General features: G+C 34.6%; 1 protein-coding gene and 2 long non-coding RNA genes across 8 annotated transcripts; 1 reads left to right on the plus strand and 2 right to left on the minus strand.

Moving 5' to 3' along the window:
• Positions 1-1,042: 1,042 nt before the first annotated feature.
• On the plus strand, positions 1,043-3,704 carry LOC147507892 (uncharacterized). The gene is made up of 2 exons (XR_015216257.1): positions 1,043-1,198; positions 3,247-3,704. It is a non-coding gene; the product is annotated as an uncharacterized LOC147507892 (long non-coding RNA).
• An 897-nt stretch (positions 3,705-4,601) lies between these two features.
• On the minus strand, positions 4,602-15,749 carry LOC147507893 (DNA (cytosine-5)-methyltransferase 1B-like). Of its 4 annotated transcripts, none has more exons than XM_086600553.1 (13): positions 15,674-15,749; positions 14,958-15,033; positions 9,463-10,963; positions 7,819-9,313; positions 7,434-7,598; positions 7,076-7,280; positions 6,853-6,964; positions 6,451-6,598; positions 6,174-6,371; positions 5,812-6,090; positions 5,553-5,714; positions 5,206-5,424; positions 4,602-5,020 (listed from the first exon to the last, which is right to left on the minus strand). In XM_086600553.1, exons 1-13 carry the CDS (start codon positions 15,716-15,718, stop codon positions 4,871-4,873), a joined length of 4,755 nt encoding a protein of 1,584 aa, XP_086456679.1. In that variant the 5' UTR covers positions 15,719-15,749; the 3' UTR covers positions 4,602-4,870. The 4 variants fall into 4 exon arrangements, with proteins under 4 accessions (XP_086456679.1, XP_086456680.1, XP_086456682.1 ...); XM_086600554.1 differs by having other exon boundaries at positions 15,593-15,730; XM_086600556.1 differs by lacking the exon at positions 15,674-15,749 and adding an exon at positions 15,510-15,536.
• An 809-nt stretch (positions 15,750-16,558) lies between these two features.
• LOC147507894 (uncharacterized) lies at positions 16,559-17,391 on the minus strand. Of its 3 annotated transcripts, XR_015216260.1 has the most exons (3): positions 17,321-17,391; positions 17,187-17,240; positions 16,559-17,092 (listed from the first exon to the last, which is right to left on the minus strand). It is a non-coding gene; the product is annotated as an uncharacterized LOC147507894 (long non-coding RNA). The 3 variants fall into 3 exon arrangements; XR_015216258.1 differs by having other exon boundaries at positions 17,187-17,382; XR_015216259.1 differs by having other exon boundaries at positions 16,559-17,109; positions 17,187-17,382.
• Positions 17,392-19,801: the final 2,410 nt, after the last annotated feature.

A 19,801-nucleotide genomic window follows, 5' to 3' on the forward strand; every position in this document is an offset into this window, starting at 1 on the left:
AAAAAGAGCCATCTTATTTTTACCTGTATTTTTATTTTTAAACATCACAGTTTAATTTTTACTGTTTATAATCTAACACCTACAAAAAAAAGTTTAAATTAATATAACAAACACTTGTGGCGCTCATGCGGCCGTATGTTTTACTAATTTGTTAGTGTGAACTGATGTGAATTCTAGGAATGCATGTTTGACACAAGTACACAACAAGGCAACTCTCTAGAACAAGTAATTTGAAATTTTGAACTTGGAGATAATATATTATGATTAAAAAAATAATTTGATTATGTTAACGTTTTCATATATATACTTTCTGTAAATGCCTCAAATTGTTATCAAAATTGATCAGTCCCTTGTTAATGAAAGAGAATCTCTAGATTTGTAATAGGTCTAGAATTCTAGACTAGATATAAGGCCTGCAGGCTCTACGTCTCTACCACAAATTATGCAATTGAGAACGAAAGCTTCCCTTGATGCATAGATTCAGAAAGTTTCAACAGAATATTGCCTCAAGTCCTTCGATCAAACTATATGAACAACGAAAATTAAGCGATTTCAGTATCCCACACAATTAATTACTAACCTAGTAACCGGTACATTGAATATATATATGGGAAGGGTTCTAGGGACATATTTTATTTTAACACGTAAACAAACTCAAAATCGTAAAGACATTTATAAGTTTTGGATTAGACTAATTTTTTGTAGATATGATTTCCTAACTATTTTAAACATTATCACAAATAATCAAAAAAATCAAAAATTTCTAAATTTGCCAAATATAATATAAAAAATGATGAAAATGAACTCTCTACAATTAGCCAAATTTTGTAAATTATTAACTACATTTGGTAAATTGAATTTTTTATTACTTGTGACAATGTTTAGAATAGTTAGAAAATCATATCTACAAAAAATTAGTCTAATCCAAACTTTATAAATATCCTAATAATTTTGAATTTGTTTACGTGTTAAACCCCTCCCTCTCTCTCTCTATATATATATAGTACACAGCTGGGTGGACAACTAAGGATTTGACATTGAATGTTCTATTTAGTACAAACACTGAGCTGACTTCAATAATTTAAAGCATGAGACTCTTAAAGCGTGCAATTATGTTCTTCACTGATGACGATGGTTACGTACTTATGTACCAAATATTTAGGTCTGTGCACAAGCGATACTTATAGCACTTTGTCAGGTATAATTTCATTTTCATCCTACTTTGCTTCAGAATAAATCTTAGACATTATGCATGTGTTTACCAGGAAGAACCAATATATTACTACCATTCAAATTGAGAGGTGTATTCTTTACTTAATCTCCTGAATAAGCTTTGCAACCGCCGTAACAGTCTTCGTGATAATAGAATGCATTTTGACATAAGTTTATGCCTGTTTGGAAGGACCATCATAGTAATGAAAGATATTGGTCGATCTCATTGGGGTACAGTATGAAAAAAAAAAAATAGAACTTCGTCTGTGAATAGAAACTGTAGACTCTTTCCCTCCAAACATTCGCTTCATAGCCCAACTAACTATGTACAGCTCTGAGCCCGGCCTTGATTGAAGTCGATATTATTGAAACTTATTTTATTGCTATTTTAGCCTATATCCCTACTCCCTATAGTCTGGCGCAGATTAATCTGATTATCTCCACTTGATGATGTTTTAACCCTTATTGCATCACTAATGTTTTTCTAAACTGTATACTTTTATGGGTTAAGTACACCCCTACCCGAGATGAGCCAATTAGAAACCCCCTAGATAGGAAATTAGGGTCCTCTACTTGGAAAAAAAAACACACGGTCAAGGACCGGATTTGACATCTAGTGAGGGGTGGGTAGGGCTGTCAAACGGCCGGATTTGAATAGGACTTATCTATGTCTAGGTTCCAACCCAATTCTATTCACATTTAGAAGGTCTAAGCCCGGCCTAGGTCCTGTTGAACATGATCGGATTCGGGCCTGGCCTAGGTATGATAAAATTATATGGAAATAGTTAACTTTTTTGTGATTTCTCAAAAAAAAAAAAAAAAAAAAAAATGAGAAATTGTGTATAACAAGTCGAACCTATATTTTATGTATGGCACTACATCACTAATCCAACAAGCCTCAAATTTTTTACCTATATTAATAGTTGAAAATGTACTAGTATTTAATTGAAAAAACTAACAAAACTACTTTAGTTTTCGGACTGGGCTATTATCGGACCGGACAAGAGTATATCTAGAACTGGCCCAATAATAATATTTAATATCTAAGTTCCTATCTTATTGGTTCAGATTCAATCGGGTTTCGAGCCTGGTCCAACCCATTTACAGCCCTAGGGGTGGGGGTGTAATACTTAACCCTACTTTTATAACATAAATTAAGCCAAACATACTCATGCTATATTCCCTTATTTGAAACATTTTTTAAGTGTTAACTACCCTTATCTTCATGTCATCCTACTTGCAAGTCAACACTCAAGATAACTGATTATTTGGATAGTTAGATGGGTGATCTATCTAACAAAATAGAAAAGAGTAGGAGGACAGATTTCAGGTCATAAAGTGAGACATGGTCGACACACCCTCTAACCATAGCCACTAAAAAATTATAGATGGTGAATTAAAAAAATTATGGGATGAGAAACAGTTTTTCTCACCTCACCCACCCCACACAAAAAAGTCAACATTAGACAAAAATTTTATAAGTTCAATTTTTTATGGGCGTGAAAACATGAGCCGGGGCTCAATTTAAAAAAAATGGTAATAGTGGGGGTAGGCAGGGGGCCCAAAGGGCCCATCCATTTTATGTGTACGCCTTGCGCCGAAGTCGATGGGCAATTGGGCTGGCTTTGATTGGGTTTTTTGTGCTGTTGTTGTTTCACCGGCGCGCTGTATCACTTTACCGCCCGGCGAGAGACGAGTTGTTTCGTACCAAAAGTGCAAGTCGAGCGTCGTGGTAGCCGCAGGCGCTTCAAGGTCTCGCGGGCCATAACCCAAGTATTGCTCACCAAGCTGCCGAATAGATAAGATTTGATTAAACAATTTGGTTGATGACAAAGGTGATAAAATAAAATAAATAATAACATAAAATAACTTGATATGATCCATTATTGCATGATCCATTTATGTACTTGATATTGATTGTGTGTGAATATTGGTACGTGATATAGTTATGATGATAACGCTAAGATCATATGTTAATTTAAGATTCAACTGCGTTTGTATTAAGAGACTCAAAAGATTATTTTATTGGTGCAGGAGCAGTTGGAGATAGAACTAGCAGTGCAGAACAAGCCGAATGCAAAGGACTCCTCAAAGCGCTGGAATGGTGTAGGGCTGTAGGCAGTTCCAATGTCTAAAGCTGCAATCGACTACCTAAAGCAGCAAAAATCTAACTTAGACTGGACCTCTATGTTAATATTAGATGACGCATTAATTATTATGTCCACTTTTGGGACTGTTTCTTGTAAATGGGTGCATAGATCGGTAATCAGGTAGCACACCAGATTGCTTTGTAAATTTATCCCTACTTTTGTGGAATGGCTTGCTATGCCTCCACCTTTTACAAGATGTTTTGGAAAGGGATAGACTTTCTGTAATAGATAATCAATGTAGGGTAAGTATAGCTCCAATATGGCTGGAAAATAGCATGGAGCAGAACAATGCTAATGTAAATCTTGTTGATATTAATAAATAAGAAATAATTATCAAATATATATATAATTTAAGATGTACGTCTAGCTATGTCTAGTTACAAGGATTTACAATCAAATTATGGCACTGAAGCCAAGTTGTTTCCACATGGCTAGATTGGAAAGTTTCCACTGAATTTAGTTTGCCTCCACCGAATTATGAAGAATGAAAATCAAGTGAGCACCCATTAACGAATATGTAATGTGTTCCTTTTCAAATATGCATGGCGCCGAAAGGGTTGAGAAGTGATTAAGGATTTGAAGTTGAGGTTGAATGTTAAGTTCTTAGCTTGGTACGACAAATATTGAACCATGACAACTGAAAACGAAGACTTCAACGTAAAGCATATAGGTATGTTCGCATCTAATAGGGATTAGGGAATAAGTGTATAGCTTCTTTTCAAGCTGCATTATTTCAGCATTCGTAGACATTATGAATGTGATTGTGTTCACCGGGGAAACACCGTATATTCCTAAAGAAAGACTCCGAATCAATCAAAGCCATATGCCCGTATCCATTTCAGAAGTCCAGCTCATTCTAAACTTTTGTTCTGATCTGAAAACGTGCCCGGTAATCTCGGTGACTAAGGTCTAGACTCTAGAGTACCTAAAAGTTGCTTCTAAACCAATCTTTCCAAAACATACATCATTACTAGGTTATTATTTTGAAAGTCATGTAGGTTATACACGAAAACTCAAGCACTCGGTAAACACCTAGTCTTATATGTGATTAAGGCACAGGCAATACTAATAGTTCCAGACTTGGCCCAACTGCTGCATAACGGGTTTTATATGAAAACCAACCCTTCCTAGACTAAATTATGGATATTATGATGATGCTAAACAGCAGAAGTAACTACTTGATACATGTAGTTTAACTGCCTAAAATATGGCCTTTTTTTTAACCAATGATACACGGTATTCAACATATGTAATATTACTATTACTATATGAAGTAAAGAAAGCATTTCTAGTTCAATCAGTATACAGACATGCGTACTGGCAAAAGTATTTGATCCATGGGATTTCCTTTTTTAAAATGCAATCTTGGATATACAAATAAACAAAACTGAATGCTCTCCAGAATCAGCTTAATCCACTTCATCAAGCATTTAGATCCCTAGCTTCTTCTCACTTGTTCACCACTTCGGTGAATCATCACAGGCGCAGTTCCTTAATGTTGGCTGTATTCAACATAGTTCATGCTGATTGCTTTTTCTTTCCACGGCTTCCTTGAGTTTCCTCCCCAGTGCATATGCCAAAGGAGGAGGAACAGCATTCCCAATCTGGCGATGCTTACTTTGAATGTTACCAGAAAATTTATAGCAATCTCGGAAACCCTGCAAAAACATAAAAGTTTAAACAATTACATTTGGAAACTTTATGAACAGAGGCTTTCAAAGTGATTTAGAACACATTGCTTGAACATGTTTACGATTAACTATGAATTACTCATGAGCCATGACACGTTTGAATACTTAGTGTTAAGAGGGAGCCGATTAGGAGAAAAAAAATGACGACTAACCTGGGACCGGGCGCACTCACGGACTGTAATGATCCTGTCCTGGTCAGGGTGAAAACACATTCCCACTTTACCCATGGGTTGAGGATCTGTGATGGAAGTCGGAAAGTTTCCTTCCCAGTCCAACCTACCAAACAGTCCCTTCCACTGGTTATGCCTCTTGGCTGTGTTCGGTAAGCACCATGGTATCAAAGCCACCAGTTGTCCCGTAGAGAGTTTAACCTTCATTTCAAAAGAGTCATTTAACATTTAACTCAAACATGTTAAGATGAGCATAAAAGAAGTTCAGAATTGTACATGCATGATAGCATTTCTGTTTTGCCAAAAACGACAGTGTAGTAAATTAGTACCTTTTCATCCGGCAGATCATGCCAATCAGCACCAGGACGCTTCGGAATATGTTGGCATCGCCTTAGATTCAACTCATTCATTTCTTTTGAAATGTGATCAGACAAGACCATCATGTCTCCTCGAATTTGCTTTTGGAACCATGACATGGGTTCATTTCCATACTGTGAAAAGAATTAAGAGGATATAACACAACGTAAAATGAGTCAGCAGAGGGTGTAGTAGTACTTTGATTAATCCAAGGGTGGGGTAAAAGGTCACCTCTATTTCGGTCTTAGATGCCCCATTTCCAACAGGTGGAAGATCCCCAATTGTATCCCTTACAGTTATTGCACGAAAAGGTGCTCCACCAGCAGTACTTCGAACAGCTGCATATTGTGAATTTCCTGGCAATGCAATTCTCAGCTCTGGACCAGCAAAGACATGCATTGGCTCAGGCCAATCAGGTAAATTCTCTTCCGGAGAGGCGGCCCATATGAAGGCCCGTTTCCGGGACTGAGAAACACCGTAAGCTCCAGCATCAAGTACACCAAATCTCACCTAAACTCAAAAACAATCAAGTCAGATCAGTGTGTAAGCAATAGTTTAGTTAGTACAATTGTGTGTAACAGACCAAAAACTACCTGATAACCCATTTCAAGGAGGGAAGCCAGAGTTAAACGGAACGTCTGTCCTTTGTTGAAAGATACAAAGGTCCTTACATTCTCTAGGAGGAAATATCTTGGACGGAAGTAGTCAGCAAAGGACAAGAATGCTAAGATCATCTCACATTGAACTTTACTCCATGTGCTTTGATTAAACCTGTTCATTCCAGAGAATCCCTGCAAAGAAACTTGACAATGAGATGCAAATCATGCAATAATATGGCTTAATGATGTCATGGTGAATGGTTATACAGACCTGACATGGAGGCCCTCCATTGATGAAATCCACTAGGCCAGGCATTGGCAGGTTGTTGATTTTCTCCTCACCAAGTTTTGCAGCTAACTCTGAAGCCTCAGAAGTGCAGATACATTCATCTGTATCCCCACATTTTTCCATTATAGCCCTGTAAAACAATACATTGAAGAGGGATAAGATGAACACTCCAACATAAACAACACTTCGGAACCTTGTTCCTGTATTTGATTAATAAACCAAATGGTGATAAAATGCTAATTACAAGAGGACTTGAGATATAATAGAACCATATCAAATTTCAAGAACACTGATAGCGTATAAACTTCTTTGTAAGCACAACAGATAAATGAAGCGAGTCGTAACTAAAACAGATGTATCTTATCATATGGATAAAGCATTTACCTCAGAATCACATTGCAATTATCAACAAACATCAAAGCATCTGGATGATTGAGATTGAAAGCTTCTCCTGCAGGTTCTTCATACTCAATAGCCCACTTGGTAGATGAAACCCCTGCAAGTATTGAGAGCAGCAATGGTCAATTTTCTTGACCTGAGACATTTTCAAGCACACACTTTCTATATCTGAATGATGATAATGGAATACAAGACAAAAGTAAGTTACCAGATTTTTCCAATCCCTCAGATAAGCCACCACAACCAGCAAAAATGTCTAAAGTAGCCAAGCGGTCCACAGATACCTCTTGTCTGTCACTATCGACAACATCACTTTCACTTTCACCTTCAATACCCTTTCCCTTTTTCTTTCTAGATGCTGCATCAGGTACCGTTTTCCCAGTTGCAAACCTTAACTTGACATTACCTGGCAACTGTCCATAGAAAAATACTTCAAACTCAATCTTTAACTATAAAATATGTAAGTTCAAACTCAGTATACTAAAGTAAATTTAAAAATGAGTCTACCTAACAAAAAACAAACTCAGGACATAAGGAGTCAGTTTGAGGTAGCATCAGACAAATACCTGCTTTATGGAACCTTTAACAGGGTCATATAGATGCTCACAAAAGAATATATGGTCAAAGATAACAGGGTCAATAACAGAAGGAAGATCATGCTTCTTTCTTATTTCACACTTTCCTTCAAATGTTTCCACAGGCAGAGTAAGTACTTCTTCACTGTAATAGACCTGGGATTAAACACCAATGGAGAATCTTTAGATAGTAGTCAAGAAGAAACAGAAGTGTTTATTTACTCGATAAAGTAGAAGCTAAAGCTAGATTTCAAAATGGTTTGGGATGCATGCAGTTACAAAGCATGCAAATATACAAGTAGAAGTATAAATAGGTATAACGTTATTGAAACTAAGAGACAATGCAAGTATGTGAACTAATTCTTAAAGTTCTTACTTCTCGGATATCAGAAGCATATGCTTTCTCAGAAGAAATATCCTCGGGCCTGAAAAATCTTCTGACTTTGACCTGTGTAGATTCTGGAGTAGGTTGTTTAGAAGCCTTTGGAATTTCTATATCCAGCACTTGACAGACAACATAAGACTTCAGCCCAACATTTCTCCCAGATTTGAAAGTCCCATGTTCTTCTACAACTGTTGTAAAATGAATAGGGCTCACATAGACAAAGTCATCGACAGAGTACTCTTCTCCTTCGTATATAAAACCTGTCTTACAAGAATTCACACTAAAAAGTTTCTTCTCCTCCTTTATTCCCTTTATTTTGCAAACATAGCAAAAACCATTTCCAATACCTAGACTGCTCTTTGGAAGAGCAAAGAAAGCACCTTTTTCAGGCCAATACAAACTTTTACAGTAATATTCTGTAGGCAATCCTTTCCGCTTCCTCTCTTCGGCTCTTTGCTTATCAATTTTATCAGCAAGGGCATTATTCTTCCTATGCTGGTGTCCCCAAGGCAACAAACGTATATCCACAACCACTGTTTGCTTAACATCTTCCAGTTCAAATTCCATACACTCGTTCGTCAAAAACAATTCCCTCTCGTTGGCAGTGTTACCCAAAACAGTCTGAGATCCTCTTTCCATCACCATTGCATGAACCATTTTTCGACCATCTAATGTTTCAAACATATAATCTACAAAGTAGATGGGGGCCATGTCATTTGAGTCTTCGAGCTCCATCATCACAGCACCACCAACAGCAATCACGTCACCTTGAACAATTGCTTTTCTATAAAGAGTCTCCCCAGAACATGTTTTGCCTACTGGCTCTCCCTCCCAACTGGTTCCCTTTTGGTTGGACTTGGTTCTAACCACTTTAGAGGCTGAATTAGACTTACTTGTATGCTCTTCAAGGACCACCTTCTCGTCGGTTTCCTCCTCTTCATTGTCCTCTTGTTCCTCATCGTCTTCCTCCTCCTTCACATCACTCTCTTTAGATTCTTCTGGAGAGTAATTTGAATAATAATCCCCCCAGATTCTGTTGATCAACCTTGTCGTTGTGGCCTGCATTACCTTCCTTTTCGACACCACAGGAGCCATTGATGCTCTAGGATTCAGGTTTGCCTCACTTTTGAGCACAACTTTCTTTTTCATTACCAGTTTAGTGTGGTGTCTTTCCTCCATTTTGTCAGAAAGACCAGTTACAAAAGCGCATTTCCTGATAGTCTCGTTAGGATATTCTGCAAATTGTTGCAAAATTATCTGCCCATGGACCACTATATATCTCTCTGCTGCTGCTGGATTTGAAGAAATATAGCCAGGATGATCCTTCTCAAACTCAGCCACTCTCTTGATGACGTCGGCAAAAGAAAGCCGAGATACTCGGCTCTGTTCCTTTAGCAATGTGATGATGCTTATTGCAATTCTTGCAGTTTTTAGCACTGGTTCATACCATCGAGCATACTGCTTCGATGGCTTCCCAAGCCTATACCTGACAAATTATTTTTAAAAAAATCTATCACAATTTACTCTACACAAAATAGTTAAAAATAACTTGTGGTAAACCATACTCAAAACAATTAAAGAACCATAAAAAAAACAAATTCAAATAACTCTAACTTCAAAATAGAAGCATAGTACCAGGCCATATCCGTTCGAATTGATATAAACACCATCGATGATCCAAATTCAATCACCCACTCCTTTATTGCGCTCAGATAAATTGGAATACCATCTGTATCATGCATTCCTGAAACACCTGAAGAAGATTGAACTGAATCAACATCGAGACAAAATCCACTTCCATCATCAGCAGTCATAGTCCCAGACCCAAATATTGTCACATCAACATCATCACAGGATCTCATTGGAAGGAGCTCCAAAGAAATTAGCCTAGAATCTGCATCATAGAGTGCCCAGTTGTTAAGCATACTTCGAGGAAGATCATCAGGATCGCATATGCCGATATCATTGTCAAAGACAATATACTCATCTGTCTCTTCAAGAGTGTTTTTGTAATATGCTGGTAGAGGATAGTCATTTGCAATCTCATCTTCATTGATCTTAATGTAGAACTTGCTGGAGCCAGAAGTCTGGCGCTTATTCTTCTTCTGTTTCATTGAATTCCAATATTCCTCTTCTTGTAATAACTGTGCCAACTTCTTGTCTTCTACTTCCTCAACCACACATGTGGGTGGACAAGATTGACCCAATGCATCTCCTTTGATCTTCAAGCTGCCATCTGATGAGACCATTTCAGGTAATTTGAACTCCCCTCTCTTCCTACTTTCATCTCGAAGGGCAACAAGCACAGGTATATCAGCAAATGCCAGATTGTTTTTCAAAGACGTCTCTTCCAAACCTATTAGTTGGTTATAGATGAATTCACCCTGCGAGACAACGAAGTCCTTAGCAGACATCCCACCGAGAAAGCTCTTACTTCCACTCATTGAACGGGCTACCCCCGCAAGCAATTCATCAAGACTCATATCAAGGTTAGCTCCAGAAATTTTGGTCAGCATTTTGAAAACTTCAACACTTGCCCGAGCCTTCTGAAAGAAAAGATCATAATACCTCTTGTAACTAGCTGCAGGTTTAACACAGTCATAGTCTGCAAGATCAGTGGAGACCCAAATGACAGGAGACCCATCTTCATAACCAGATATAGCCCATTCCTCTATCCGGCCAAACCCTTCACATCTAACACCCTTTTCCTTCTTTTTTTCGGAGTTCTCATCAAACGACAATACAAATCCAGAAATAAACAGATCATTGATTTCTGACATCTCAAAGTGTTGTGGAACTCCATCGACATCATGAAAGACAAAATCTGTTAGTCTTCTATTTGCTCGAGGATCATCAGGCCCAGAGGTCAGCCGTATGGCACTTATCTCCTCCTGAACCACATGTTCCTTTTGTGTTTCAATAATGGAAGACTTCTCACATATACGAGCAGATTTCTCCTTAAAATCCGAACAGGCAGCAGCTCGTTTTGGCCTTTTCCGAGAGTTAGCAGGCTCTACATTATTTTCAGAGACATTTTGCTTCTTTGTCAAGTTTGTTTTCGCCTGCTCATCAACATTCATTTTTTCACCATCAGACGGGACAGTCTTGGGTCTACCTCTGCCTTTGCGTTTTTCTCCTAAACAAGGTAAACAAGTGCAAGAATTAGGAAATATCAAAAAGAAAACTAACAGTAAAAAGAAAAGGAGAACTTGATCAATGATTATACAGCATATCAAAACAAGTAAGCAAAAAGAATCTTGTACAGATGAAATTTAGAGTCTAGTGACTAAACGAATTATGGTGTAGTAAGACAAAGTTTGGGAGCAAATTACCAATGCTCCCAATTGAGGTATCTCCTTTCAACACATCCTTAACAACCATGCAGAAAAATATCAAAAATATATTATTGTGGACATTTAATTGGATCATTTTAGTTAATGAAGGTCCACTCGCAGTTCAATCAACCAAGGATCGTCTAACAAGGACAAGAAGAATTGAAGAACTTAGACTCCGCCTAAAGAATTGGTTATATGCAATTGAGGAAAAAGACAAAACCAAAGGCAACTAAAAGATTAAGGAAACTAAAGCAAAAACAAATAATAGCCTCTCGAGAATGACTATTTTACACCATAGAAAAAAGACTCAGGATTCAGTAAGGTCAATGGTGGAGTTAATTAGAACTAGTTGGGCCATTAGGAGAAGTGGGAAAGTATAATTATTCCAATAAAAAATTCATACAAAGGAAATATATCAAACCTAAGTAATAGGAGAGTTAGCGCATCTTCCACTAGCAACAATACAAGGTTACGTGCGTCAATGTCTAGCACAAGCCGAGTTTTCGGACCAACCCAAAGAGGAAATACGGCTGGATGAAATTAATAAATACTTAAATATGTATATTCATACATGTGAGACCCTTTCATGCCCCAAGAGACTAGAGTTGTCACAATCCTTACATTCATTAATCTTCCATGATCTCAATATGAGATTTATTTTCAATAATAGTATGTGGTGGGACAAGTTCTTATGACATGAACAAGAAATTTCCATTAACCCTCCAACATAGTTTACTTTTTCTAGTATTTGGCATTTCATGAGCCTACTTGTTTCATAACAGGTATGTCATTTCTCTATTTAAAGGGATATGGTAAACAGAGAAACAAAATGAAGATAAATGCTGATAAGAAAGACATTCAAAAAGTTCTTATGATGCCACCCAGGGAATCTAATATTTAATGTACTTCTTTGGACCAACACACCACAAATCAAATAAGTGATACATCGGAATTGGTATTAAGACTTTCCAACAAATGCTGTGATTTTTGGGCAATTGGTCCATCAAGCTATGACCTACTGATCTGGAGGGACAGTATGTCAACAATAACCTCCAAATTTACAGCCCCAGGTGACATAGAAGCAACACAAAGTAATTAATGCAAAAATGCTTAAGGCAGGAAGCAAGGCAACTACTTACCACTCTAAGCCACAAGACAATGAAATTAACAACTTTAAGTATGATAAAGAAACAACAACACCAATAATAATAACAATGCTAATCATAATAATAGTAACAAAATAATAATAATAATAATAATAAACCAACAACACCAGCAACAATAATAGTTTATAATAACAGCAGGGTTACTTATCAAAATAACAATAATAAGAATATTAGATCAAATGGCTTTTTAGAACCATCTAATCCACCAGAACATTCAGGATAAGATTTAAGATATAATGAAAAAGCATGTAAAAATTGAATTACCAACCATGCAACCACCAAATACAAATATACCAGTCACATTGACGGATACACGTGTCGGTGTTCAACACAGCAACCTATATTAACTTATTAAGTAGACACTGGGACACAACATCTTTAAAAAAAATTATTGTTCTTTAGTTACACAACTACTTCTTAGGCTCAAGACTTACAAAGTGCCTTGCAAATAAATAACTATGAAAGTGGCATATCATAGAGTTGTAACTATGTTACTTAGCAAATATACAAACTATTATACATCAACTAAATACCTTAGCATAAGTTGCAACCACCGAGTCTCAAAAAATACACAAAATTATTGACTTTTTAACATTAAAAGCCATGCACAAAATGCCTCATTCATTTTAACATACCTAAAGATCTTATAGCAATAGCTTGATGTCTTTAAAGCATAGCTAAAGTCTTTTCGTGGATAAAAAAAGTTCGGCACGTCAATTAAGCCTAAGATTCAAATTTTCAACAATAATACTTTTAAATATTAGGTCCAATAAAACGCTAACGTAAAAAAATAATACTTTCCGTGTTTTTAAACGGGTATATCTGTAATATATTTCTTTAAAACCGGCTATATATTTTACATTTAAAATTTTGATATATAAGTATATAACGTTTTTATTTTTATTTTTACAATTTTATTCATGAAAAAATAATACAAATGTCATTTTATTAATTGCCAAACCTTATAATTCGTGAATAATTCACGAATAAACAAAAAAATTATAAAAAACGAAAAACCCAACCAATTTGTTACTGTGCAAATGGAATTAAACCATGTATCATTCAAAAATTCTGAGACATTGAAAAAATTATTGTTTATTGTTATAGCCAAACCTTATTAATTCAACGAATAATTAAATTGAATAATTCGCTAATTACTAGCTATGCTTTAAAGTGACTAAAGATCTTTTAAAATATTAAAGAAGAGAAAAACAAAAATGGCTACATAATTATATTACAATATATTAACGTAAACATAAAGCATCGTTAAGTAATTGCTTTCCACCTAGGTCGCTTGGGCTCGCTTTCAAGTAATCCCTCCTGTGCAAAACCGAAGCTAGGGACCTTTTAGTTTTCACAAACATTACTTTAATAGCTATAACAAAACTCCACACTACTTAAAATGTGTTTCTTAGTAGCATTCAACAAGTGAGAAAATTCATAGTTTGATATAATTGAGGATACAACTACAAAAGTAAACATTAAATTCAATTTTTTTTCAGAACAAAAAAAATGAAAAAACGAAAAACAGCAACATCAACAGTAATTGTTACTGTGCAAATGGAATTATGTGTTCTTATGTCCTTCAGTATCAACGCTGGTGTAGCTGTCTGAGACATTGAAAAAATTCTTTCGATAACATGCACTTCCATTGTTATATTAAACTGCAACTACGAAGTACGTGGATTACATATTACATATTACATATTAATATTAACAACGTCATAATTCAAAAGAACATTTATTACAACATTCATTTGGCAAACCCCAATTACTTTGGTGCACTCTGATTTAGTTCATAGATTTTTTGACTAACATATCCCAAAAGATAATGTAATTAGCGAAAAAAAAATTGATTATCAGAAATACCAAATTAGCATAACTCTATTATATTCAATTAACAATCGTGTGCAGTAAATATAACTGACCAAAAAACCATCAACGTTAAAATCAGTTTAAGAACACGAAAATTAGCAGCACTGTTAAAGTGCAGCAACTAAAAAAAAAAATTAGAGACTAAAATTCCAACAAAAAATTTCACAATTAACAGAAAAAAAAACAAAAACAAAAACAAAAACAACAACAACAGACAAATTCCCTAATTATTTTATCTCCCAAAAACACAATACATGGCGACAACACGTCAACACCTCTCCACGAACCCTTGGAAAAACAAACAGACAACACTGCTAAAAATAAAATGTGCCGTTAATAAAACATTACATCCCCCAATCAAACGTTCTTCCATATAAACCACTGACATTGTTTAACTACCTCCCTAATTATAATCCAATAACAAGCCCAAGACCTAATTTTGTCAAAACTCTATAAAACCTAAATTCCTTTTTACAGCAATCCAAACATGCATTCATACGAACAACCTCAAAATGAACCATTTAATCTACATTTCTATCCACAGCATATATCAATCAAAACATAGATTCCTACTAAAAATCAAATCTTTATCCCAGATCTATTTGTTTTCACAACAAACTTACAATCAACACATGCAAGTACTCCAACAACCACAATTTATCAATCTAAACATGCATGCATTACAACCTACAACCAATCAGATGAATCAAAACAAATCCCACTTCAAATTAGATTAATAAAGTAAAGCCCAAACCTTTTCCATCTTCAGAACCTTGCGGTTTCTCCTTGGTCGATGGATCCGAAGCCAAAACAGCAGCTGACCCCATTTTCTACAAAATTTCAAACGAATCAAGAAATGTGGATGAAGAAAAAACCCAACAAAAAAATTTAAGAATAAAAATTAGTTTTTTTTTCTTTTTAGGTTTGGAGATTTTGAGTGCTTTTGGTGGGTTTTAAAGAGAACACAAGTGGCGGGAAAATGTGAGTAAATTTGGCGCCATTCCCAAAATGAAAATGAAACCTGAAAAAAAATTAACTTACTTGTTGCCCTATTTATTCTACACGTGTCAATTTTTTTTCAGTAACTCAACTCTTCCTCCTTTTTTCTACTGATTTGTCTTTTCTTCTTCTATAATTATATCAGAAAATCAAATTCATATCTTAACAATTGAAACAACTTTAATATATGATGTTAGAGGGAGACCCTAAAAATCAATTTCCCAAGTAGGGCACCCTAAAAATCAAATGTTTTTTTTTCGAGAGATATTTATACTAAAATCAATATTTAGAAGATTAAAAGATCTACCACTAATAAAGTAATAAGGACTGATTGACAATGAAAAAAAAAGTAATGAAGAGTTATTGTTAATCTGTTAAACACTTACTTACCTGTTCTACCCCTCTAAAGGGTCAGGACTCAGGACACTAAGCAATAAAGAAAGAGAGAGAAAATTGTTTTTTTTTACTTACGGAGAACGGAGTAGTAGTGGGTTCTGTTGTACTGTTTTTTCTCATAGTGTGTTGTGTGAAAATAAAATATTTGTGATTTGAGTATTTGATTGCCCCTACTTATAATCTTAAAAAGTTGTAATCACATTAATTTTGTTTACTAAAAAGATTCTTTTGTATTTATTAGCCGAACCTAATTTGACACATTGCCAACTCGAGGTCGAAAAGGGTGGAGGAAGAATACGTATTGGACAGACGGCGAAAATTCGGTTTTAAAGCCATGCATCCATCTTACAACCTAATCTGATACAGGTGAAAATGAAAATAAAAATGGGTCGGAGAAAACTCATCGTTCAAAAGCTATGCATCTATTACAAAAAATAAATAAAACTTGTTAGACGGTGTGAAATATTTTAGTCAATTCATTTTTAAAATTAAATTCAAAAATTGCATCTAGTGAAGGCAAATTTTGTTTATTCTGCTTTGCGAGTTGGAATTACTAACTACAACTCCAAATTAAACAATTGCATTTGGATTTTCGTGGAGTGAACATTACTTAGAATACATTCAAATCTTAAGACAATGATTCGTGAACTCATGAAATTAGTAGTTGCATATGACTTTCTTTCTCTGTTTGTATATATACTAGAAATTAACCCGTGGCTACGCCACTCGAGTCATAAAGTTATTTATTTTTTTATTAATTAAATTAAAAGCTGCAAAAGAAACACAAAAATCTAATAACTATTATTTACAAAATTGAGTCATAAAGTTATTTATTTTTTTATTAATTAAATTAAAAGCTGCAAAAGAAACACAAAAATCTAATAACTATTGTTTACAAAATTAATATTGAGTGCTTATGGAGGGTGTATGCTACTTAGATTGTTTTGGATTAAGATGACCTTTGTTATATAAACATATGCATCAAATTCATTCATTTATCAAAAAAATTAAGAAGTCATTACAATACAAAAATAACTCTACAGGTCCACTTTTGGCTGCCTAAGCAGCAAATGTTTTTGAGCAAGCATGTTACATGCTCTAAGGGTATGTCTAAAAGAAACAAAGTTCATTACAGAAAGATTTATAACAAAATATATTTGTAAGCACTAGTTTTCATCTCCATGGTGCATTGTCAACTCCATCCCTACATGCGTCTATAACTTGCTTGGCATCCCCTTCATAAAAAATACTGCTCCATTGTTTCTGGTGTGAAAATTCCCTTGCTGGCTCAACATCTAGTAATTTTGCTTATGCAGACGTATTAGCCTTCTTCTTTCTTGAGCAAGCACCTTGAAAGCTTCCTTCATTGTCCTTTCCAGCCACAACTAGAGTATCATAATAACCATCACTTTTAAAAGCATCATAAAACTTAATCTTCACCACCAGTTCGTAAACTCAAGGATACACCAGTTTTCAAATGATGTGGTCCTCAGCCTAAATTACAGAAATATCTGGTTGAATAATTCACACGTTAAAAAATATGGCTTATTTGCTTGGAGACAAAAATTAGCTATTGTTGAAAAAGTACCTGTTATGGGGTTTCAATCTTGTCCCTTCCACTACAAATCATATCAAATCTACCCTGTCATAAAACACAAATTAAAACATGCATATGCTGATATGCTAGTACAAAGTTGAATGCTTGAATAGGTAACTGCTTACAAACTCTACCACATGTCAGCCAATCTGGATTAGATTTATATAGCGTTGGATCAATCCGTATCTTTGAGTTGTAGTTTTCTAATTGGAATCAACTTAGATTAGATTTATATAGATATCGGATATAATTTATATATATATATAATTTATATATATATATATATATATATATATATATATATCAATGGAATCAAGGATTAATATCAATGGAATCAAGACGTATTAAAAGATAAAGATAAAATTGTTTTTATCCTTTATAATAGTTTATTCATCTTTAGTTTAAGTAGGACTTTTCAAACCGACCGTTGTTTTTATCCTTTATAATAATTTATTCATTTTTAGTTTAGTTTAGAGTAAGTAGGACTCTTATATAGTAGTAATATGGATTAGATTTATGTAGATAAGATTTATATAGCCTTCGATAATATCATAATATATATATATCTATGTGGATTAATATCAAGTTCTAATTGGAATCAACTTAGATAAGATTGATATCAAGCAGGACTCTTAAAAGAAACTGATTCTAATTTACAAACTCTACCACATGTCACCAATCTGGATTAGATTTATATAGCGTTGGTTCGATAATATCATAATATATATATCTATGTGGATTAATATCAAGTTCTAATTGGAATCAACTTAGATAAGATTTATATCAAGGAGGACTCTTAAAAGAAACTGATTCTAATTTACAAACTCTACCACATGTCAGCCAATCTGGATTAGATTTATATAGCGTTGGATCAATCCGTATCTTTGAGTTGTAGTTTTCTAATTGGAATCAACTTAGATTAGATTTATATAGATATCAGATATAATTTAATATATATATATATATGAGGATTAATATCAATGGAATCAACTTAGATAAGATTTATATCAAGCAGGACTCTTAAAAGAAACTGATTTATCACCATAGGATCGTCTCAAAACTACTTTCACCCCAACCGCTCGATATAACAGCATAAAAAACCAAACTGTTTTATTATATAGATTAATCGGATTTTATGCAATTTTTTGCACCACACACAAGTATGTTAATTATAACTAAATCAACATGCAATGATTAAACAAAAACAAACAAACAACAACAAGGTGTGTTTATGTTCCGGTGTGTAAGGGCCGTGGGAATAGTTTTTCCATAAAAATAACTGTAAAAAAAGAACACACACATTTCATGATGCTCATCAAGTGGGTTTGTGTTTCCCGCTCCTCCAACAATTAATTAATCCTAGTTTGTTGATGATGGCACGTCCCCAATATTTAAAGGTCCCATATTTGGTAGCCGTTAATCTACAATATATAGTGGACATATGGACAACAAATTTATAAAACCAATAAACGAATGCAATTGTTTTTTTTCGAAGTTCTTGTATATTTTCTTATTTTATTTTCCCAAATAAAAGCCAATGGAGGTTTTGGGACCTTGTTAAGGAAAGTAAAATTTACGATCTAGTGCTATTAAATGAAGTAAAAACGTGGACTACCATATCAATAATACATTAGTTGTTTTTGGGCAATCAACGTGGGATTCGGAGTTTAATACAATTGTGTACTTATGTGACGTCATCATCATAATCCTTCCCATTTATTTATGATATTAGTGGGGCATCAAAAAATGAGGGGTGTTATAAACCTATATTTAAATGATTCTATATAAATAGGGGAAATTTTACACCTCAAATATGAAAAAACTCTCTCCCTTGGGGTTTAAACTGCCCTGTTCGGGTTTGATGGATAATAGTGTAGATTATTAAAAAAAAAGGGTGGAGAATTAAGCGACCCCCCCTCGCTATTAGTTAATAAAAAGCCCGGACGCCACTTAAAATAGCGCTAGTTTAACTTAAAACTTCGGACGCCACTTCAATACACACACGCGTTTCCAACTAGTTTTATTTTTTAAAACTTTCGGTAATTTATCACTTCCAAGTGACGCCAATAACTTGTTTTATATAAAAAGGGGCGTCAACTTGGAGTGACGTCCGAGTTTAAAATATAAATTTTTACACTTTCTTCCATTGGAAAGTATACTTATTATTGTGGATATTTATGAGTTATAAATTATACTATACAATTAGAGGTGTAAAATTCTAATGGCTTCCCACACCATTAAAGCCTAGGTGGACATTTGTAATTTTACACCTCGGAAAAATGACATTTGAGATGCCCTTTAATCGGTGTTGGGGGCAATATTTTCATTTTGTGTCTTGAATCATGAGGTCAAATAAAGCCTATTATAGAAATAAATTTATGATTTTACAAAAGTTTAAAATCATGACCTTTAACCAAAAATTTCTTTATATCTATTACTTATTCCTTTAAAATGATTAATTACTAGTTTACTACCAAACTCAATTATAAATCAAAACCAACTACACATTTATTTATGTCTCATTTGTGGTTCAGCAAAAAATGATTGTGTTATAAACACTATATTTAAATGAGTCTATCAATAAATAGGGGACACTTGATGGAAAT

The sequence above is a fragment of the Coptis chinensis genome, chromosome 3, assembly GCF_015680905.1.
Source record: "Coptis chinensis isolate HL-2020 chromosome 3, ASM1568090v1, whole genome shotgun sequence".
Lineage (NCBI taxonomy): Eukaryota > Viridiplantae > Streptophyta > Magnoliopsida > Ranunculales > Ranunculaceae > Coptis > Coptis chinensis.